This window comes from Melospiza melodia, chromosome 5 (genome assembly GCF_035770615.1).
Source record: "Melospiza melodia melodia isolate bMelMel2 chromosome 5, bMelMel2.pri, whole genome shotgun sequence".
Lineage (NCBI taxonomy): Eukaryota > Metazoa > Chordata > Aves > Passeriformes > Passerellidae > Melospiza > Melospiza melodia.
The window spans coordinates 20,181,111-20,204,632 of record NC_086198.1 but is presented as its reverse complement, the minus strand read 5'-3'; the positions used below and the strand labels follow the sequence as shown (position 1 = coordinate 20,204,632).

General features: G+C 43.0%; 1 protein-coding gene across 1 annotated transcript; it reads right to left on the bottom strand.

Moving 5' to 3' along the window:
- Positions 1 to 6,685: 6,685 nt before the first annotated feature.
- Positions 6,686 to 22,449, bottom strand: TMPRSS11E (transmembrane serine protease 11E). Its single transcript, XM_063158000.1, is given in 10 exon segments — positions 6,686 to 7,696; positions 8,102 to 8,244; positions 9,128 to 9,393; positions 9,600 to 9,780; positions 10,853 to 10,891; positions 11,861 to 12,024; positions 12,475 to 12,542; positions 12,971 to 13,086; positions 14,361 to 14,480; positions 22,347 to 22,449. Coding segments are annotated over 10 exon segments (1,362 nt in total). The 3' UTR covers positions 6,686 to 7,534.
- Positions 22,450 to 23,522: the final 1,073 nt, after the last annotated feature.

The window sequence follows — 23,522 nt, the reverse complement described above, 5'->3', positions numbered from 1 at the left end:
GTGATGTTTAACAGAACTGACAGAAGCTCTGTTGAACAGCCTGAATGTTAAACAACCTGAATTAATTAGAACTGCTCTGAACAGGGGGTTTGAAAAGATGACCTCTGTACATCCCTCCTAGTCTAAATTACTCTGTGATTCTCTGTGAGCATCTGACAAGACCAAACTGGTACACTACAAGGAAATCCTTCCCTTGGACAAGCTCACTCTTTTTTCCATCAGCACACCTGGACAGCACAGGGATGGCTTCAGGCCTCCTCCTCCTGAAAAACACAAAAATATCTTGCATTTGGCCTACAAAAATCAGCAGAAGCTCTAAATGATCTGCATTTCATAATACTTTTTCGTTTTAGCTGTGGACATGCTGCACAGCTTTACTCTTTTGACCAAAGAAGGTCACCAGTTTATTATCCTATGCTACATGAAATTGCAGCCATGGCTTTTAATAACTGATGCAGTTGATAACTGATAAGCAGAAAAATCCATTAAAAAATGGACTTATTCTCCAGAGCCAATGTGAGGGCCGAGAGAGAAGCCAGGGCCTTTATCTTGAGCCTTGAAAAGTCACTTGGGGGCAAGATTTTATAACATGTCCATGCGGCTTTGAGATACTGAACACATGGAGACTCTGGGATGCTGCAGCAATGGCCTGAAGCTCTGAAGTATGCTAGATCCTGCCCTGGCTGCTTTCCAAACAGTCCCTCTTTCCAGGCCCTTGTAACAGAAACTGCTACACCCGTCTGAGTTGCAGCCAGGGAGGCCAGCCCAGAATACCAGCAACGCCCTTCAACAACAGAAGTCCCCCAGTGCCAGAGTCATTGAAAACAAATTCAAAGCTCATCATCCTGTTTGAGGCAAAAAGGTGGCACACGTGTGCCTGCCCTCTGCAGCTGCTCAGACAGAGCTGCTGCTTGCTGCAGTGAAACAGAGCAGCCTGCATTTTCTTCTGTCAGGCTAACAAGCAACTCTCTACATCCAGGGCATGAATCCTTCTCTCCCTGTTAAGGCACACAGCATCTCCAAGGAGACAGGAGGTCTTCACATGACAGACTAGGCCTATAAAGAAACAGAGCCCTTTAAAATACAAATAAATCTTTTATAGGCACAGCTCCAATTGAAGAAAGGAAGATCAGCATTGTTTCACACACCTGAAGTGCTAGGGGGACTTACTGGGAGCACTTAGAGCTCTGCAGATGGCAGTACACACAAAACAAGGCTTTTCCTACATCTCTACATCCCCAGAAAATAGGTAGCTTGAATTTGATCTCATATTATTTGTCAGCAGCTAAGTTGCCTGGTAGAAGTCAAACAGAGTCTGCGATGCTTTCTGCCTGTTTCAGTTTACTCTGCAACAGCATGCAAGATCCTACATGGCGTTCTTGTCAGCGGGCAGCTGATTTATCATACACTGCATTAGCCTTCAAGGCTTCATAGACTAAATTTGACATAATGAAAAAAATGTCTGAGACCTCCATGCTGCAGCTGTTTTGACTCTAGCTGTACTTTCAGCCACAGCTCAGGAGATCAGTCACTCTGATAGAAACATGCAGAGTACCAAATGAAGGTCCCACTTGGTTTGCTGCCTCCCTGTGAGACCTTCTGTCTGAGCTCTCTCTCAGGTAACTTGCTTCCTACTTAGATGGCACAGAATGGATTGTTTTCCCTTCCATGCCCTGATGTTTCCATTGATTATTCAAAGGCAACAGTGCCAGGCAAGTCTGGGACAACAGCACTGTTATGGCATCTAAGGGTCAAGCATGAAAAGGACCTGGTGTCAGGCTGGCTACCAGAGCACCTGGCTGTCACAGACACAGCTGAGAGGGACAGTCAGCTCACCCCTTAGCCACGGCCATGTGCCTTTCCCTGAAGCTGCTAAGGCCCTTGGAAAGAACAGAATCACAGAGCAGCTGAGGCAGAAAGGGATCTCTGGAGATCATTTAGCCCAAAATCTCTACTCAAAACAAGCATAGCTGGACGAGGGTGCTGAGGATCATGTCCAATTGTGCCGTGGTTCAGTCACCCTCACAGTAAAGAAACATTTACTGATGTTCAAAGGTAAATGGTACTGATGTTCAAAGTATCTCCAAGGATGGAGACTCCATGACTTCTCCTGGTTCAAAGTTCAAATACTCTCACAGTAAATAAGTTTTTCTTCCATTTTCATCATGCTTTAGTATAGGAGACATCACTTGCTAGCATAGTCCCTCCATCTGGTCTGTCCGCTGGAGAAGGAATGTTGCTATCAGCAGCCCCCTTTGGTATGCAGGTCATCTGCTGGCCTGGAGAGCAGTGCCAGACTGTCTGAGTCACAGCTCCAAAGGCTGCAGGTGATCCCAAGAGCCTGGTGAAGGTCAGAGATGTGTGACAATTGCTGTTTGTTTGTATTGATTTGCAAATAACAATCTGTGGTTGAAACAGGCTCTGGATGCCAGGCTGGTGGCAAGTTCTTCCTCAAGTAAGGGACAGCCAGGTGGCACAACTGGAAGGTGGAAAACACAGGCACAGAAAGGACAAACATCACATAGCAAGCACAACTCTGGTTTACTGCAGGGAGGAAGGAATTCATTAGCTAATCAAGTAAATTGGAGATAGGCCATGTATTTCTCAGACCTATGCGTGTTTATATAAAAGAAAGAGTTGCATTTTTTGGGTGACAAGTTCCTCAAATCTTTTTCTCTTTCTTAATTGAAACAATTTGTTTTGCACCTGAGAAAAAGCCACAAACAATGAATGGCAAACAAAATGTTCTTCAAAGGAAGTGTGATTTAAGAAAGGCTTCCATTAGATATAAAATTAAAGATAAAGCAGATTAACTGCCATTTGTTCTATTTGTTTCTGAAATCTTCTAACCACTTGAGTTTTGAAAAGTTTTCTTTGCATCAGTAATAGATCAGACACTCAGCAAGCTGAAATACTGACAGCTTTGTTCTATAGAAGGATGCTGTTTAGCCATGCATACAAAAGATCATAAGAATTATTCTTCTCTTCAGTTCTTCACTTCAAACCCTTTGACAGAAACGCCACCCACATAGCCAAATAAAACCACACCAGCTGAGCATATCTTTGGGCCATGGCACAGTTGCCAATGTAACTCAGTGCTCATAAATGCTGTCTGTGTTACATACACAACACAGACTCTGTCAGAAAATAAGCATAGACCTGTTTTCTAAGCCATAAAAATGTTTGTTAAAATTATGTCCTTTAAGAAATCTGTCTCTAACACTCCCTTTCTTGCACTGGACCCAGTAAAATGTGACAAAAGGGCTACTCTTCTTTCAAACAAATGGCCACCTTCCCATCTATTGCCAACATGGCACGTCCTATAATACTGCAATAAAGCTGTTGCTTTGAAACTCCTTTTTATACTCTTAAATAACCTCAAATTCCAAGTTCATCCTGCTGGCTGTTAGGTATTATAGACCAGGATTGATGAACTCCAGCATGTAGCTCCCTTCCAGCTCAGACCATAGTACAATTTGTACTAAGTTTCCCATTATGACAAGAAACGGACAAGAAGAAATCTGATCAGTGTCTTCAATTTACAAGAATCCTCAAGAACTCTCAATATGGGAGACCAAAACATGCTACTGCAAACCTCACTATCTTTATCCTACCAAGCTCTCAAAATTACTGCTGCTCTGCTATCTTGCTTGCAAGAAGGTTGACAAGCTCAGAAAACTGACCCACAATGCCAAAAATACCTGGTCATGTGCCTTCCCAGTCTACTCTTCCACAGGACAAAGCTCTGGCTTTGTTGCTGCAGATAAGCAGACAAAACCTGCTCAGCTCTTGCTCTCACAGCCACAATCTACTCTATTTAACACACTTACAGGGGAGAGAGGGACACCAAGCTTTCTGATGGAAGAAGCCTGAAACTCACACAGTGCTGCAGATACCTATGCTTAAAGCCTCCAGCTTTAAACAGCTGTAGCCTCCTCAGATTTTGCAAACAAACTGTGTAGCATCTCTTCATCTTCAAGGCAGCAGGAACACAGTGTCTTGTCCTCCAGCTCCTCTCTAGTGAACTGAAGCAGAGCACCACCAGGTGCCACAGTCCTAAGGCTCTTGTACAATACGATTCACCCTCTAGTGGATGACACAGGACCTGTTTACCTGCACATAAATTTGGGTAACCACTGGCCAGGTGGGTAAATTCTGTCCTAGTCTGGATGACATTTTGCTCATCTAACAGCTTCTAACAATCAAAAAAGCTAGATGATTAAGAGAACATAAAAGCCAGCACATAAATCCATGGTATAGAATCAGCGTAACATCCTAAAACAGAAGAATCTCCAACTTACAGTTGCTGTGATGCAGGAAATTAGTAAGTACATGAAACAGAAGGCAAATGTAACAGATTTTATTAAATTTACATATATATTACATTCCTGTGTGTCATGCGTGATTGTATAGTTAGAAATATCCCATTCTGCCTTAAGTGAAGATGTTAATTCCTCTAAAAACATGGATGAGAGAAACTGCAGCTTGTAGCTTCACACATTGGTGAAAATGCAGCTTCAAAGAAATGCAAGTCTGCTAACCATCTAAACCAAACAAAAAGTTTTGGCTTCAGTTTCCTTAATTTCCCCCATGAAAAGCCAGGCAAGGTTGACATCAGTGCAGTTTTGCCACAAGTAAGGGATTCAGACCTATCATGTCCAACCATCAATATTCCCTTGGATGAAGTCTGTTCTTTCAAAAGCTCTTCTTGATTTTCACCATTTGTACTGCTTTGCATCACCAAGAGGCCTCAGAGAATGTGAACTACATTGCTTCCAGAAGAAACTGAAACCAAAACTTCCAGGTTTTGGAAGGGAGAATATAAGGGAGAATCTCCACAAGGTAGTCCAAAATAAAAGCTTCCAAAACATACACCAATAGATGCCACATTCTCTTCATCCCTACTCCTCATGGCTGCACTGTGTTGGCACTCAGCAATAAGGGAAATTAGGTACTGTATCTCTACAAGTAGACCCTCAGAAATGGCAGTTCCTTAAGCAAATCACAACTTGAGTATTTAAGTTTTATTTTCACCACTTTGTAGAATGAGACTTACCCCAGCCCTTGAGACTGAGCTAAATCTTTAGACTTTCTGATATAGTACCCAAAAGAAGCAAACCGGAAAGTTCACAGATGCAAAATGAATTTTTTTGGACATCTACTTATCTGCTTTGGGGAATCAGTGAGAAAGTTGATATTTGCAATCCTAAAAATGTGAAGTGTGCAAGTAACAACGAAATCCAGCAGATGGAGAAACCATTATGTCCTTTGAAAACCCAAGCCTAAAGTGGTTTTAAAACTGAAAATCCATAGTATTTTGTAATGATATTTATGAAGACAAGCATAAAATTTCATTCACCATTCTGGCAAGACAAGTGCTACAGTGAAGAAAAAAAATTCATATATATTTGTCATATTTTTAAGCTTCCTCTAACAAGCAATATATGTCAAAGACAAGTTCAGCTGAAGAGGCTGAAATTAAATTTGTTGGGCTTAGACCTATGGAACCAGTCTGACTGCATTTATTGCTATATTAATTAAATTAAATTAAATTAAATTAAATTAAATTAAATTAAATTAAATTAAATTAAATTAAACCACCAAGTTTGTTTCTGAAGCTCACAACATTCCACAAGAAAATTTCCTGGAGGGAAAAAAAAATCCAGTGCCAGGTATAGAACAACAAGCATAGAACAACAGCTGCCGACCTTCTGTGGGCTTCCAACTATTCCAGTACCTCCAGTGAAGCTCTAGAAAAACTGTTCTCTGGACTGACAAACAGATCACAGGACATGTAATCAAAATACTTCTGTTATCACTGCTCTGGAGGGATCACTGCTCTATTTGGGCAACACTGGCAGCAAGCTGCACACTCAGAGGGGATCCCTGAGCAGCCATTGACTTTGCCAGCTGACTGTGCTCAACTGGAATGACACTCTGATCACAAGACTATAACTACTGAGGGCTTGTTTTCCCTGGCCCTTCTAACTAAGAGCATACTGAAAGCCTGCTGTTTGCCTTTTCTAGCCTGGCAGAAGGTTCTTGCTTGCTTGGCATGCTGGACCAGCTCTGAATCTTGGCAGTGTGGCCAGTATCTCCTCTCCCGAGTCCTTTCCCTTCTGACCACAGAGGGAGAAAAGAGCAGTTCAGTGGCTCATTATCCAGCAATTAAGTCCACAGCACTTGCTGTTGTTAGGATCAGGTTCCACATGAAGTTGGAAAGCTTGCAGACACACCAAGGAGAGCATCCCCACCAAGAATACATGTGTTCTGCTGTTGGGTTGTAGAAAGCATTGGATATCTACCTGACAGAAGGTAGATATGTTTCTGCCCAGGCTCACAGAAACATGGGCTCCTGAAAACATGAAGCCAGAGAGAATATGAGGTTTGTGTGGCTGAGACCAAATGAGTCAGCTACAGTCTGGCAATGCAACACAGGCAATTCTTAGTTCCTTTGAGAAGAGAGAGCTCTGTACATAAGATTTCTGGGTCTGTCAGAAGTTCTGTCCTGCTCTGAAGGACAGGGATATTTCCATTGCAATGCAAAAGCTTTTTATTTTTTTATAGGATATAGCTAAAAATGCACATATAAAACTATAAAGACTTGAGAACAGCATTCATAAGAATGAGAAGATTGAGAAGTTTTTTTTGACGAAGGTCATACTAAGATTGTTTCAACCATCCATCCTGCACAAAAGGCAAAGGACTTTTATTCAGAAAAATACAGTCTGGAAAGATAAAACTGGAAATTAATTCAGCCAAATATTGTGCTATGACAACAAATTGGTATGAACATAAGGTGGTTTTTGGTCTTAAGTCCAGCAATTACTCCCCTGGCATATGCTGTGGTAGAGACTGTTTATATGAAACTATGAACAGGCATATGTTCACTTGTTCAAAGAAGGTGGAAACAAGCTGGTGTTTTCCACTAATTTCTTTCTCAGGCAAGGAAAAGTTCTCTATTCACTTAATTAACAGTCCAGTGTGATATTAGGAGCCAAGACTTCTCTAAGCCATCTTCCATTCTTCATTATATTTCAGTTCCTGGAATGATGCAGGAGAAAGCTCAAGAATTCAGAAGTACTGCAGCTTTGGAGTCAGGGCCTGGATTGTAGCTTTTCTATGGATAGGCAGGGCCTTGTGAGCACGCAGCAAATGGATGGGCCAGGTTTCAGTTATAGCTTGTCTTGGATGCTGGTAGATGATTGTTTGGGCTCAAACACTTTGCTTGGGTATAAAAGCTGGGGCCAAGACATGTGGTCATGTAGAAAAAAGGGTCAATATATTGCATACAGATGAAGGCAGTTGTCCCTCTGACAGACTACTTCCTGAACAAACAAATGTCACATGGATCAAGTCCATTCCTGTCTGGCTGTAGGCCAAATCAATTTCAAGTCCCAGACTGCTCCAAGCTTACAAGTACTTTATACACCACCACAAGCTAAGCCAGCAGCTGCTTAGAGGGCGACCACAGAGCAGGATGTGTCAGAGGAATAGCTGTACACAGCCCACAGAACTTAACCTGCTCCAGGTTTCAGATGCCCGTTTTGGACTGGATCCAGTTTCGATAGTAAGTCACTCGTGTGTATACTCCTGGTTTATTTGGCTTGCCACATTCATCTCCCCAGCTCACTATTCCCACAAGATACCAGATTCCTCTGGAATTTGCATGCACCAGTGGCCCACCAGAGTCACCCTAAGGAGAAAAATGTCAACAGACAGAAAAAAGTAAATAGCCATGAACTCAAATTCTCAAATTCTTCTGTTACAATTGGCAGGTATTTTTCTGTAGACCTCAGCTATAATTCAAGTTTCACACAGTTTACTGACAAGACAGAGGCTCACAGCCTATGTCTAATTCACACCCTCACATCTGCATTCTCTCACTTGTGCATTGTGTATAAACTTCATGCAAACTGAAGTGCAGACTCCAAAAAACTCATGCAAACTGAAGTACATGAGCCTTGAAGCTCTTAATTTGTATCTATCAAGATATTGAAACTCATAAACTTAAGATTGCCCAAAGTACATTTTATTTCTAGAAAACATCACCTTCCAACCCACCTATTTCCTTTTTACTACTACCAATAAAGAGACTTACCTGGCAAGCATCCACCTGCCCTTCCAAGTATCCAGCACACAACATTCCAGCTGTTATCGCTCCGCCGTACACTTCTCTCCTATTACAAACTGCAGTACTTATAATTCTCACTTCTGCTTGTCGCAGCTGATTAACACTGTAGCCTAGAAGGAGAAGTGGCATTAGCATTTGCAGACAAGGTAAGTAACATATAAAACTCAATGATTAGGAGTAGCAAATTTTTCCTGCCACTTTTCTGCCATCACAGGCAATTAAGGGAGCTACACAGAAAATGTCTCAGGATTAAGAAAGTTAATGCCCTCTACTGCCAAAGTCCTTCACTTGTTCCCAAACATAACTCCTATCCATCTTTAATCATCACCAGATGCTCTTTAGCATAATGGACAAATGGAATTTTGTACATATTTCAGTGCTGCATTCAAATATAGGCTACATGGTATGTCCTTGCTATCATAGAAAAGACCTATTTGGTTAACTGCAGCATAGCTTTGGGCAATCACTACACATCCCAAGGGTCTCCCATGAAACACAACCTATACAGGTCAGTGACTCTCACAAACAGGTTTATAGTCCCATCCTCTCTAACCTCAATGACACAGACTAATTTGAAAGAAGCTTACTCAAATCACTTGATGAGGCCTCACTTATGACCAAAGAGAGAAAAACTGATGAAAATTGTCATGGTGCCTCTGCAAAAAATCTGAATAGCGAAAGAACTGATGTCAGAGCTAAACCCAGAGGGACTGGAGAACCAAATGTATTCAACCAGTGCTGTGTGTACAGAAACTAAGAAAAGTTGCTCTTAAATCCTGTAAGACTAACCTTCAGGGTCTTCCCCCCATTTCTGATCCACTGACCAAGCCAGAAAAAAAAGCAGCCAACTAAGTCCAAAGGTATCTCACTGGGACATGCACCTATTAAACACTAAGTCTAAGGAATTCAAAATAAACAAAAAACCCCATAAAACTAACATCAGTCTTCTCAGGCACATGTGTGACAGGGCACAGGGAGGCAAGAGACACTCACCATCATTCTCCAAAGCTCCCCAGCCAGTGACAAAGCAGGAAGCGTTGTCTGGGAAAACATGAGATGCTTCAGGAAGGCAGACACTGTGCACATCACTTGTGAACTCAATAGGAGAGGCAAGTTCCACAACAGCCACGTCATACTCGTGATCAAGGAGAACGCCACCATATCTCTCGTGAACAATAATTCTGCGGACTAATTTTTTCTGTTTTGGAGGTCTCAGCAGAATTCCAAAGCTGGCAGTCCACCTCCGAGGGTCTCTTACTCTGTGAGATGTTTGAGGTTATGCCAGAGCCACACAAAACAACATACTTAAGGAAGCTTAGGTCTCCATTTAAGCATCAAAAAGCAATGTGACCAGGCTTGCCAAAGGGGAAGAGTACAACTTCATGATCTTTCAGCAGATACAGATATTAGAGGGTCACAAAAGGTCAGAGTACCCAAGAGTCCTAAAGAGGTGCTGATGACTTACTCTCTAAAGCAGTGGGCAGCAGTCACCAGCCAGGTGTTACTGATGATTGATGCCCCACAGCGATGGCTCCCATCGAGCTGAATGCTCCCCTGCCATGGCCATTCTCCCTCCGGTGCACGCTGCCCATCAGTTATTCTTTCCACTCCTGTGAAGGAGGATGCTTGTCTTCGTATTCCACAGCCTGTCAGAGAAAAGGCAGCTCTGCTTTAGCTGATTCAAGGCCCTCATGGCTGCAGGCACAGGTGTAACGGGGCAGGAGTCTCCATCAAGAGACAGCCTTCACCTAAAGCAGGGAAACCAAGTGCCATGGTCACAAGTGTCTCAAGATACATGCAGGGTAAACAAAGACATTTGGTAGAGGAGTCAGTACTTTTTCACTAAGCCAGTTTTCAGACACACAAGCCCATATGAATTCCCATGGGACCTGAAGGCTGTGTATCTGAGATATTGAAAAAAAAAGGCAGTTTTTCAGGTCACCTACAGATTAGCCTTGGCAGCAGCAACAAAAAAATAGTGTCCTCTTCCCAACAATTTACTTACAGCCACTGTGCCAACAATCAGGTATTACCCAGCTGAAAAAAGTTAGATTCAAACCAGTTAATTCTCATATGCAATTTGAAGAGGGAAAGCTTACATGCAAAGTTTTCAAAAGCATGCAGAGGACTGATGGAGAGCCCTGGGAGGTACTTACACTCTCCCAGTTTCCAGAGGAGCTCTAAGACCTCAAGGGGGAGCACAACAGGAGGACTGAGAACTTGCCACTCTCCAAGGCCATGAGTGTGGACATGAGTGTGCTCGGAGTGTGGACAGCTCTTCTGCCTTTCCCACCCTCTGGTCTTTCCTTAAAGTTTAGGTCAAATCTGACAGACATCTACTGCCAAACTGTCCTTCAGGTAGGAGGGGGATGGAGGGAAAATGTTTTTTGAAGGATTCCAGCAAGAATCATAGCCCACAGCAAAACTGTAGTTCTTGTGCAAACTTGCCAATAGCAGCTCAGTACATGCCCCCACTTCCAACAACCAACATTAAAGCAAGTGCTTCCCACCACCAAGCCAGAATGCTTGATTCTACAAATGTATAGAGCCAGCAAGACTGCAAGGAAATGAGCTGAAGTCTCCCCTGGCTCATGCACTGCCTACTGTTCTAATATCTGCAACAAATTATATTTTCAACTTATATCATGAAAGTATAAGGACTTTGTAAGCACAAAACCTCCAGCACTATGTCCTTTACTATAAAGTATTTGTACTTACAGTTGTTTAAAAGGTTATCTCCCTTTTCCTTGTTCAGTTCTGGAATAAAAAGCAAAGACCACAGTAAGTTTATCTCATATGCTATGTGATCCAGCCCAGACTCTCTCCCTGTACCCAGGATACAAAAATTAAATGGCTTGCATTGCTGCCTGGAGTGACAGTACAAGAAGTAGTAATTTGCTGTGTTGGAGAAATTTAGTTAAGCCTCTGTTCCTCACAGAAAGGCACAGGATGCACATTTCTTGCCTTAGCTCAGAGCTAACAAAAGCAGCAGATGACTGCAAGTGGGTCCAAGTTACATCTATGTACAATGTGTACAGCCACCAGCAAATGCCTACAGGCCTTTGTTCATGTTTCGTGTGGCAAGGTGGTCAGATGAGTCTTCACAAGTCCTCAGTGCTGGAATTGTCTGAAGGTAAACTGCAATGTTTCTGATTTCTTTCCTACAAAAACCCCTCTGTCAGAGTCAGACAGCAATCCACAACAGATTCATGGGAAAGGACAACTGCCCAGTGACCCTCAGGATCTTGTTACAGACACTTGCAACAGAAATCTGTCAAACGACCAAGGCAGAGGATAGAGAACGGAACCACCTCAGCCCTGCAATTTTAATAGCTTCAGGCCTCTGCATTTCAGTGCCTGGTTATAAAGGTTCTTATTCAATTTACTGTATGTCTTAAAGTTGTTTGTGAACCCATGGTCACAAAGTTGGACCTTTTTTGATGAATTGAGGGGGACTATCTCATTCAACACAACCAGGTCACACAGGGAAAGTCTCTGATGCATGGAGAAGAGCTCACACTCATAAATCACTGCCAATAGGTTTTAGTTCTTTCCATGTTCTGTCTTCCAACTTCCCATGTTGTCAGCGAACAGATAATTTTGAGAAGGCAAAAAAGAAAACAAGAATGGCCCATATTTGCATACTAAGGTGAAACTCATTATGTTGAGAACAGCAAAGTGCGAGTAACAAATTTTAAGCTGAAAACACAAACCTAAGGCACTTGCCTGTGAGTTTAATGGTAGACTGGTCAACATTCAGGAATGTCGAGATTGCTTTCAGCCTTCTGAGTAACACACGATTGACCTGACCCCGGGTCGTTGCTTCACTGTCAGCAGAGGGAAATTTAAATACCAGAACAACAGATGCAAGCACTCCAACAGGATCTGGGCTACAAACCAAAAAACAAATGGTGTAGTTCTCCTTGCCTACTAATGCTCCTGGTACTGCTTTGTACTGCCTGCCTTCTTTATATGAGAACAGGTCTGCTCTGCACAGATGCCCAGAACAAATTGTATGTCTGTGCTCAAGTAAAGAAAGATGATGACATGTCAGCAGGGAGCAAAAGCTTCTTGCTATGACAGTGATCAGAGGGAATTTGCTGGGAACAGTTAGGGAAAGGGTATTCAGTCTGCAGAAGTATAAAACCAAACTTCTCTTCCTTGCTGACCTCTAAGGGTAACTGAGTCTTCAGTGTTATGAACACTAGAGGACAGCAACAACCAGACAAGTCACCCTACTGGTGTAACCCAAGCAACCTGGAATGCTCCATATGGTCAACAAGTTGGAAGAAAATTTATTTAGCACATCTTTGCTTATTCCTGGCCTTCACATGACTTACCTTAGACTGACCACGTGGGACCTGATGTATCTTTTACTTAGAAAGGACCCCCTGAATACTTGAGACATCTGTTAAAAGAAAAGAGTGTGTTAAAATACACCTGCAATGAGTACATGCTTTTACAATATAACATGTGTTTCTCACAAGCCTCTGAAACACATGAAAATGCCTTCAGATCTCCACCTCTACACCAAAGCTACCACTAAATTTCCATCAGGGAATGCAAATCCAAAATAAACACTGAATTGGCTGATTACACTATCCATTCTGCTCTGTGCCTGCCAGTTCCACCACAGGGCTTGTGGAGCAGACACCTGTGCTTACCATCTGCATGTGCAAAGTCAGCTATACATCTTTAACCCACAGCAGCAAGGTGTGTAAGATAAGGCCAGCCATGTAGGGATGAGGCACAATCACCTCTGACTCTATTTTCAATTACACATTTGCAGAACTCTTCAGCATAGGTCAGGTATAAGCAGAGAAGCTTTTAGTTTACCATGGTTTCGATATGTTCACTGATGTTCCTGAACTCCTCTGTAGTTTGCCTTTCATACTGAGGATTATACTTGACATTGGTGATTAGGAAAGATGCATTGTAATATCTGTCTTGATCTACAGAGGAGAAAAAGAAGGAAAGGTAGCTGGTCATCTTTAGTACAATTCAAAGATGCACAATATCTCACAGAATATGGCACAAGCAAGGGTCCCTGGCCCTGACAGTGATCCTGTAAACTGTGAAATTACAGCTTTAGCAGCACTTTGGTAAAAGGGGGTTCTGGATCATCCTGTTGCTCCTTGGACCATCTAGGGGCTCATTTCTTCTTTGAGGACCATCCCAAGGAGCTCCAAATTACACCCACTACAATATTGCCCTGGGGTCCATCTTCTGGTTGGCCTAAGGAAGACATAGGACAAGACAAAGGAGCTTTTCTGACTCAGTCACATCCACTCCTCCCCAGCTGCACTCTGTCACATTCCTGCCCCTCTGAAAGGCACGTGGGGCAGAGTTGTTTGCATCTGTTCAGTGGTTGGGTTAATTTTAAAATTACTGTTTTAAAACACTGTTTCTTGGTTGTATGGCAGAGAGGGGCCTTGCAACACAGAGCTGGCAAAAAGCAAAGCTGAGCTGTAGCTCTGCCACTGCTCCTTCTGGTGTCCTAGTGTAAGCCACAGCCTCATTGACTCTTGGTGAGCTGAGATGGCCACATGATTCATTCCATTCATGGAATGCAGAAAAGCATTTAAAAAAACTCACACTGCTACCTCAGAGACTGGGAATGGAATGACTCAACTTCATTCATGAGGCAAGCGACTGGGAATGGAATTAATTGTCTTCAAGTCATAAGCCAAGATGGTTGAACTTGGTGATCTTAAAGATCTTTTCCAATTTTAATGATTCTATGATCTGCTGCTGAAACTAGATTCTTGGCAACCAGAACTGAGTTCTGAGGTCTGAAAAGCCTAAAGCTCTGCCCTGTCTCTTTCTGGAATATTCTCAGCTAGAGGGGCCAGGTTGAGTTTCTGCAAAAACCCCATAAAAGATTAAGCTTACTATGCATAGCCTGAGTACTGGACACACCTCTGGCTTATACAAAAGACTGTTATCCTTTGGTCAGTCAGCGGAGACACTGGATACCAGTGGAAAAACCAGGGCAAGAAACAAAAGGAGGGTTAAAACTGAAATCCCTGCTTCAAGTAAAGCACATTTCAAGTATTCTTACAGGTCTTCAGATCAATCTAGTTCTCAAATAGCATTTTGAAAGTTCTCATGTGAGTTTTATACCAGAGGAAAATTGCATGCCTAAATCATCAAGCAGGACCACAGTAGCAAGTGAAACACAACAGATTCCTGAAAGTTTGTCACAACAAAGTAGCAGGGCACTTACCATGGCACAAAAGAAATGTAATCAAGCCAATGATGAGGGCTAAGGCTACTATCACTGACACAACAATGACTGCAATCTTCCATGGCTCCAAGCGCCTTACTGCTCTGTCCATCTGGATCGCTGCCTGCATTGAAGAAAACAATATGGAGAAATTCAACTCCAGTACAAAGACAATAATTCATCCAGAGTCTAATCATATCTGGCACAGCTTAGCTCAGCTGAAAAACCCTATAGAATGAGGTAGGTTGGGAAGGACCTCTGGACTCCGAGGGCCTGACTGTTTAAACTAAGCCCCATTAAAGTCAGTTGCTCCAGACCTTGTCCAGTCAAGATTTAGTATCTCAAAGGAGAAAGGTAACTCAGTCTCTCAAAATCTCTGGTCCAGTCACTGCCCATCCTCATGGCAAAAGCTTTTCCTTTATATTTAGTCAGAGTTTCCTGTCTAACTTTGCCTCTGTTGCCTCACATACACACCAAGAAAAAGTTGTGAAGGAAATGCTAGCAGAGATAATTTGACTTCAAGAAATATTACACGGATTTCAGGTGCAGCCAGCTGCCCACACAGGTACTCAAACTGAACATAAATGTAATAATTCATGACTGATGAAATAACCTCTGCCCCAAGGATACTCTAGGCAACCAGAGATGCTACATAATACATAGCTTTGGTTATATTTAGTCAGTGTGAGTAGTAACAATTGTTGAGTCCCTGCAGGGTTTGGGGCTTACTGCTCCAAAGCCACACATATGTTGAGAGCAACCACATCCTGTATCCTGCCAAACAATCTATAGAGAAAGAGGTACTTGTGTGTAAACATGACGTGGCAGCAATATCCTGTAGTAACTCTCTGAAAGCCAAGAGCAGACCTGTAAAATGGTAGAGAACTTGATTCACACATGGACAGAGGCACAGATGACTTTTTCCTCCACTTACATCCTCCAGTGCAGCATTAAGCAACAGTACATTAGGAAAACTGAGTTTTTGTGCATGCCCTCAGTAGCTTGATTGTAGGATGATGCAAAACCTTATGCACAATTATTAAAGATCCCGAATAACTCCACAGCACACCATGTGGTAATCGTCATGCCACATACTGAGTCCCTGCAACATGATGTGCATTAGTACATGGTATCAGAATACCTGAGATAATCTCTCAGATATCCTGGAGAGACAAATGGCAGCAGCCAGCCCTCAGGAGGAGGACTGGCTGGCTACTCACCATGCTGCTTTAGACCCCCTGATCCATGTTGGTATTGCTGTGAACCAGACATACTAAACACTGTTTTCCCCTTCTCAGGTCTGTGACAGAGCCATCTCTGAGCAAAATCTGAGAAGATACAGGCAGGAAGAGGAAGAAAGGCAGAGAAAATAAGTGTTTGCAGGTTTTCTGATGACAAGGTGGAAAAGAAGAAATCACAGTGAAAGCAGAGCAGGTTAACAGCAGGGGCTCCATCTCAGGAAATGCACTGAGTGGGCAGATGAGCAGTAAAGGTGAGGGTCTGGTGCACAAATCTAAGATAGCAAAAGGCAGTGAAGCGGTGAGAGAGGAGGATGGTGTTATACTGTCTGCTCTGATGGGAAGAAAACCAAGTAAAGCCACAAGCAAGAAATGGCAAGAAAAATAAATAGGGAAAGAAAAAAAAACCAAACAAAAACACCTCCCAGACAGCACTACAGAGGAAGGAGATGAGAGATCTGCAAGCAAGCAAAGGTGTATTCAGCAAGAGACAGGGAAGTTGAAAGAAACTTAATCTCCTCATATAACATCTTGGTTTTGGCCTGTGAGAGCACTAGCCAAATGGGCAAATTTTTTACCCATTCAAAGAGGTGGCACACTGGAAAGAAAATGTTAAAATAGAGAAGCTTCTGCCAGCATCACAACTGCAGGTAGTCACAAGCAGCAGCTTAGTGTTACCAAAATATACAGGACAGGTGACCAAGATCAAGTCTTCTGCTTCAGAGTCACATGCCATGGAGAAAGCCAGTACCTCTCCTTCTCTTGCTCCTACTCTACTGGGGCAAGTTCTGCTCCTGCAATGCACAGCCCAAGTTTTCTCCCACCAGACTGGCTCTGTTTCCTGATGTCAAGGCTGTAGGGCAGTTGATAGGAGATGGAAAACCCAGGCTGGCCAAGATTACTCCTTTGCAATAAGCACATAGATAACACCCACCAGAACTCACCTGGCTTCACTGAGGCCTTGACTTCTCACCATCTAGACCTGCACTGTATACACTGTCCATCAGCTCTGAGAGTTCAGCAGAAAAAAAGATTCAGATAAAAACCTAAAACCAGTGGAACTGTTCTGCCTCAGTTTCTTCAATCTGCTGCAGCCTTCCATGGAACACTCCCATACCCATCTCACAGCATTTCCCAGTCCCAGGGAATTGCAACATACCTCATGGGCAGTCAATTATTACTCTTGAGGGCAAGCCTCTTGGCTAGTCAGAATAGCCCACTATGGCAACATGCCTCTGCCCCTCCTCAGTAGCCACATCTCATGCTTATAAGAGGCAACTTTTGCATTTCACTTCGCTCTCCTCACTGGAGAGCTTGTGCTTCCAGCCTGAGCCCCTCCCATCCATCTCAATCAGACTGGTTCCCTGTCCTGCAGCTGTCCCCACTCCAAGGGCTTCCACTTGAATGGCAACTGGAGCACTATCCCTCCACTGCTCTTGGCACACAGAACACACAGCACAGCCCTGGCAGTGTATGGCTGACTCTGCAGATATTGAGGCAACGGCGCTCTTGGATCGTAACCGCTGCATTTTGTGAACTGTATCCAGACAGATTTCCTGAAAATGTGGGTTTATGCCAAAGCTACAAAATTTAAGATTAAAAAACTGAGCATCTCCTTGTATGTGAGACTCATGCTCTCACAGGCAGCACTGTCCTTCCAGCCATCTGTCTCTATTTCCTTTTTGTGCAAATACCAGCTACAGCCACAAACACTGGCAGCACAGATCCCTTTCTCCTCCAATATTTCAGAACTGCTTGTTCTCCACAAGTCACACAGACTTGCAAAGGGAACAGAAACCTTAGGAAGTGCTGTAGTACTGAGGGAAATGTAAACATGGGAGATAAGGAATAGAACCCTACACCACTTCTGATACTGATTTCACTTAACTTGTTTTTTAAGAAAAAGCTTTAAAGCATTCATATCTTAGAATCATAGAATGGTTTGTGTTGGAATGGACTCAAAATCATCTAGTTCCAGCACCCTTGCCAAGGGCAGGAACACTTTGCACTTGACGAGGCTGCTCAGAGCCCCACCCAGTGTGGCCATGAACACTTCCAGCCAGGGATGGGGCATCCACAACTTTTCTGGGAAACCTGTTCAAGTGTCTCACCACCTTCACAGTGAAGAATTTCTTCACAGTATCTTCCAGGAGTGTCCCCTTCTCCAGGCTGAACAGCCACAATTCTCTCAAGTCTGTCTTCACAGGAGAGCTGTTCCAGTCCTCTGACGATCTTCACAACCCTTCTCTGGCCTTGCTCCAAAAGGTCTGTGTCCTTCCAATGTTCAGCTTATTCAGAGCTGGATGAGTACTCCAGCACTCTGCAAGAGCAGAGTAGAATGACCTCCCCTCAAACTGCTGGCCAGTTCTTTCAATGCAGCCCAGCTCACAGTTGGCTTTCTGGGCTGTGAGTGCACATTGCTGGGCCCTGTTGAGCTTTTCATCCACCAACACCCACGAGGTGTCAACCCACATCCACATACAGGTAATTAATTTGTATATCGGATATACAAATTAAAGTGGAAATATCTCTTCAAAACCAAAATAGTTTCCTCCCTTTAGCAGGATGGTTTTGTCTTCCATCTTGTTAAGTAACAGAATAGGAAAAAAACCAAAATACTTTTGCAATGAAAGCAGCAAGACTCATCAATTCCCACAGTGTACAGTTACCAGTATCCTTCAACTGTAACGTCTGCGTGCAGGACCCAGCTCAGTAGCCCCCAAGTTTTGCTGTTTGGTTTTCTTTCTATTTTATCTCACAACTAGACATGCCTAGCTTTGCTGAGACAGAGGCTAGGACGGTTACTGAGAGACAGTTCAGGTTATATCCACTCAATGCTTTTATTATGCATACACATTACACCTCCAAACAGCTCTTCACTCCCCTAGCCTTTTTTGCTATGGTGCCACAGAGGGCAGGACTACCAGAATAACCACCTTGACAGGGATTCCTGTGCTTGGGACATCCTGCTCCATAGTTATATAATTTAGTGGCAGGTGGATCCCCCTGTTTAGGAATTAGAGGTCTTCTCTGCACTCTAGTAACCAAGCAAATTCTGCTCCACCCAGCAACACTCAATGGCCAGAGAAACACTGATTCTCTGCAGCGCTGAGGAAGGCCTTCCACCATGGATACATCCTTTCTTTCTTCCTGTAGCAAAGAGACATTGCTTAACAGATCAGCGTTCTCCTTAGAAGACCCCAAATACCACAGCTGTCTGTGTGATGCCTTCTAGAGTCCGGTGTTTCACACAGCCTCATGTTTCTTGTTTCCTTGTATCACAAGCTTTGACTTTTTTTACTGCCCAAACTCCACTAAGCTGCAAATTAACTCTTAGCAGGGCCGACGGGAATTCAGCATTCACCCTCTAGCATGAATGAGATAACTCAAATTCCACAGGAGCAGAGATCAGACCCAGACACCACTGGGAGCTCTCAAAGGCCAAGCCCTCACGGCTCTTAAAAATACCTCCTCGAGGTCTGGATCTGGCAGCTTTCAGTCTGCAGTGAATTAGTAAGAAGTTTCAAACCCAAGATCCTTTAGTTCAGTACAGACCTGCTTATCTTGGCACTACTATCGCGAACATTAACCTCCTCCAGCAATCCGTGTTCTCATTTAAAATATGCGTCATTCCCAAGGGGCCCAAGATAATCCATGAAGACAGCAGCATCTCTCAAGTTCATATAACAGCTAATTCAGGTTGGGAAGAGCAAAATATTAAATCTCCTAGCTTACACACCTTGGCTCTGAGACAAAGACTGTGATCCCTAAAAAGTTATTCTGTACTGAAAAAAAATCCAAATGAATTATTTTGAAAATAGATATATTTTAATTTAATTAAGTATTTAAAATGCACTAAAGTTGTGTTTGGAAAGAGATATATTAAATTAAACCTCGATACAAGATATTTTAATAAGTGAAATACAGCAAGAAATAAAAGCAACATTAATAGTTATTGACATATTATGAAGAAGAGTTATACCAAAATTTTACAGAGCTAAAATTAGTCTTCCTTGTGAAACCAATGAGAAAGCACATAGGATTTCAGGTTGGACTTCTGATTAGCCCCAGATGAATTCTTTACCTTCGAATTTGGAACCCAAAAGTGAAAGACAACCACAATACACAGGTGACAAGCTGGTTTGGCTGTACCAAACTTCCAAAAAGGTTACTATATTCATTCACAATGCAAGTGATGCAAGTTCAACTCCCACCTCTGCCTGACAGGGTTTGATTCACTATATTGAGATTACCCATCTTTTCTGGTTGATAACACACCTTACTGTGTCATCAAAAGCTTCAGCAAGAGCAATACCAGCAAACTGATCAGAATGCATCTGTTCAGACAAGAAAAGAAAGTGCAACTTTATCATTTGGCCCTAGTCACCGAATTTCTGGATAAGCAGGGAACAGCCACCCTGTTCTGCTTTACAGATCTGCCCTTGATATTTTTTGACTTCTTAAGCTAAGACCTCATAGCATCCCCAACTAGATTTGCTCTTAGATTAATTCAAACCATGTTTTCTTGTACCAGCTCTTTACTGAAAGTGTTTTACCTCGTTCCAGGGAGAAAAAAGCATGCAACCTCTTCTATGTGATCTGCTGCGGTCTTCCTTTGTTGTTTTTGTTTGGTTTTTTTTATACCCCTGCCAACTGATAATCCAGTATTCTCAGAAGAGCCAGTGGCAGAGTTTGGGGGGCACATCTGATGGGGAGGGTCTCTCCAATTTATAGTCATGACCAGTTTTCCCAGTCAATAGATTCAGGTACATGCCTACAATCATTCTTCCTAGAAATAGGACCTTTCACAAGACAACTGAACAGACTGATCTGCTGGCCGGGTAAGCGTGATTTAAAAATCCAGACTAGATCCCTGGAACTTTCTACCTTGGCAGGGTGGTTGGGAATGGCAGAAAATGGGATACATCTGGCTTACTCTAGGAGGCCTATAGAAAAAGCACAGGGCCACAAAGCAAGACTTGCTAATTTCACTCCCACATTTACCACAAGCAATCACACCAACCTAGCACTTCCCCTGTGCTCTTGTGGCGTACTCAGGACACGCACTTCTAAAAGAATGGGACAACAACCTCAGCTGCTTTGAGAACTGAAGCAGAAGAAGCTGGTGCCTGCCTAAGTACTGCCAGACCCTTGTTTGGATGAGGTCAGTTACCTACCAGCCTCAATTGCTCAATGTTTGATATCTCCTAAAGCATTCTGATACAATGAAAGACTTCCAAACATCGAAGGTATCTGCTGAGGGAAATGAAGTGTGCGTTTTTCGATGCGTCATACTAAATCAGCTTGATCTCCCCACACCCTTGAACAGCCCACAAAAACAGTAGGTGCTGCATGCCACCCCTCTGCAGTCAGATAAGGCATCAGTAATGTATTTGCCACTTACTAATTGAGCTCCTCCCCTTAACCATCCAATTTTACCAAGGTCTTGCTGCTTCTCCAGAGCACACTTCAGCTGGGTAAAGACAACGGCTCCAGCTCCTGTCATTTGCTTCAAGATTCAAGGGCAGCAGTCAGTCTTTGGGATATCTTAACTGAGAGCTTCCCATCAACTATATCCATGATGCCAAAATGCTGCTCATACAGGCTTCCCTGGTTATCCAATCACCTCTGCAATCAGCACAAAAGGTTTGCTATTCCTTACTCTCTCATCCATTTTGCACACAACTGTTCGGAAGTTTTGAACTCTTTATTTGTTGGGATAGAGGTAGCCTCCTATACCACTACAACAGTCTGTGGGATGTAACTAATGCCAAGGACTGAGATATCCTTTATCACTTATTTGTCTTTCTACAGCTGACTGCCACAGCCAACCTCTTGAGACTCTCATGTTCTGAAACAAGTTTTAGCAGAAGTAGGAGGACTACTCAGTACATAAAGACTTAAAATTTGCATGAACACTGAGAGATCATCTCAGTGTAAAGAAAATGTTAACTACATGGCCACTGACTGCAATCAGTTTAGGATAAATTTCTGTAACTTTAAAATCGTTACCTCTCAGATTTCCCCTTCCAGCAGTGTTTGGTCATAGACAACATAGACAAATATCTTGCTCTGTTAGTTTGGCAGTCACAGATGATAGCAGTAGACCTCTGCTTTCCAGCCCTCAAAAACAGCTCTGCCTGCCTCCTTTTGTTCTTCTTTGATTTCTTGAAATCTACTCCAAAAGCAAGACACCACACAAGCACGTACAGTCTCTCTGGGTTTTCAGTTTGATTTTCGTTCCAACGCAGGGTGGGTGAAATGGTCAGGTGCCAGATTTGGTGTGTTTCCAAGCTGATTCTGCACAGAATAACACTTCACTGGCTGCATACAAAGCCCATTAAAACAATCAAAAGCACAAGAAGCTACTTTTACCAACTGTCCCCTGCTCGTCCTCTCGTCCAGCAGTTGTGCCTACACATTCTAACTGCGCTAGCACAAATGGTAGGTCAGTCACTGCAGCGTGAGATGACTCTCACCTGCCCTCCACATAGGCCACCTTGACTTGCCATACTGTGCTGTAGATGAGCTGGAGAATTCACAGAAAACATGCATTTTGGGTGAGGAGAAAGGCTGAAATATCAGAAGGATTACTGATGCAAGAAAGGCAGATCAAAACAGAAGCAAGCTCAGCACTAGTGCCACTCTCCCCACACCCTCGGTCAAAGGTCTAACTGCCCTATAAATCTACACACAATGTAGCCATGCTGCCCAAAATACCAAGAAGCAAGCCAGAAGCTCGTGGCACTCACCTCTGTGTACCACTAAGAGGTCAGCAAGAAGTCTTCTCTCTGGGAAGAGCTCTCTCCACTGTCCCGAGCACCACAACACACTGTGCAGCATCTCAGCATAGACTTGAGGCTTTATCTCCTGAATTAAGAAAGAAAGGAGTCATAGGCAAGTCAGAACAAACAAGTCCAGCAAGTCTCAGTGACAGAGGCTTACCCAGTAGCATGATTCCTCCCCTAAAACAATAACAATACGCTTCTTTCATCACACCTTTCATCCAGGAATCCTGAAGCCTTTTCAGAGCATTAGCTACACCCTGCAACACCCCAAATCAGAAGAGCCATGAAAATTTTGCAAGGACGCAGAGCTTATTTCCTTCTTTGGTATAATTAAGAACAAATCAGAAATTGTGGGAAGGATCAATGCAGAAAATTTGCATGTTTAAGAGAAAATGTTCAGCCCTAGGTCAGGTATGGAACTGACAAACTAATGTAGAATCAAAGGTATGTGCCTTTTAACTCCCTTGAACTTCCTTGAAATTGGTCATTTGGCCAGAAAAGAATCTGCCCTCATAACAGCAGCTAAATTCAAATTTTTCATTCTTCTTTTACTCCTTAGATGTTCATTTTAATTGTGGTCACCTAGCTACACATACATTTCTGTCCTGAAAAAATTCTGCTGTGTCACAAACATTTGTGATATAAACATTTTCAGGTTGTAAATAAGAAGTTCTACTTGTGCTAGTGACAGCAAGTTAGCTGGCAAACAATTATCACAAGCTCAACCTATAATCTAAAGTAGCATTTCTGAACCTTCAGAAATGCTTTAAGTTTTAAAGTTTTAGGTTTTAAGAAGTTTTAAGTTTTCTCAGTACCACTAAACTTACTAAAAGATGTATGTGACCACACAGCCTGACACACAGATTTGTTGCAGAAGGACAATAAAGAAGACAGACTCACAACAAGATACGAGTGGCACACATTTTCTTTGCTCAACTGCAATAAACTTTCTAACCTCTAGGGACTCTTTTCCTCTACCTTAATGACCTCTATTTGACCCCTCTGCAGCTCAGGGATCACCAGCTTAGTAACACGCTGATGCAAATACACCTTACATGGCTGGAGCTCTTCCTTCCACTTACATCAAGTCCATAGCCAAGTAACAGGAAGACTGCTTTTGGGGATTGCCAGCTTCC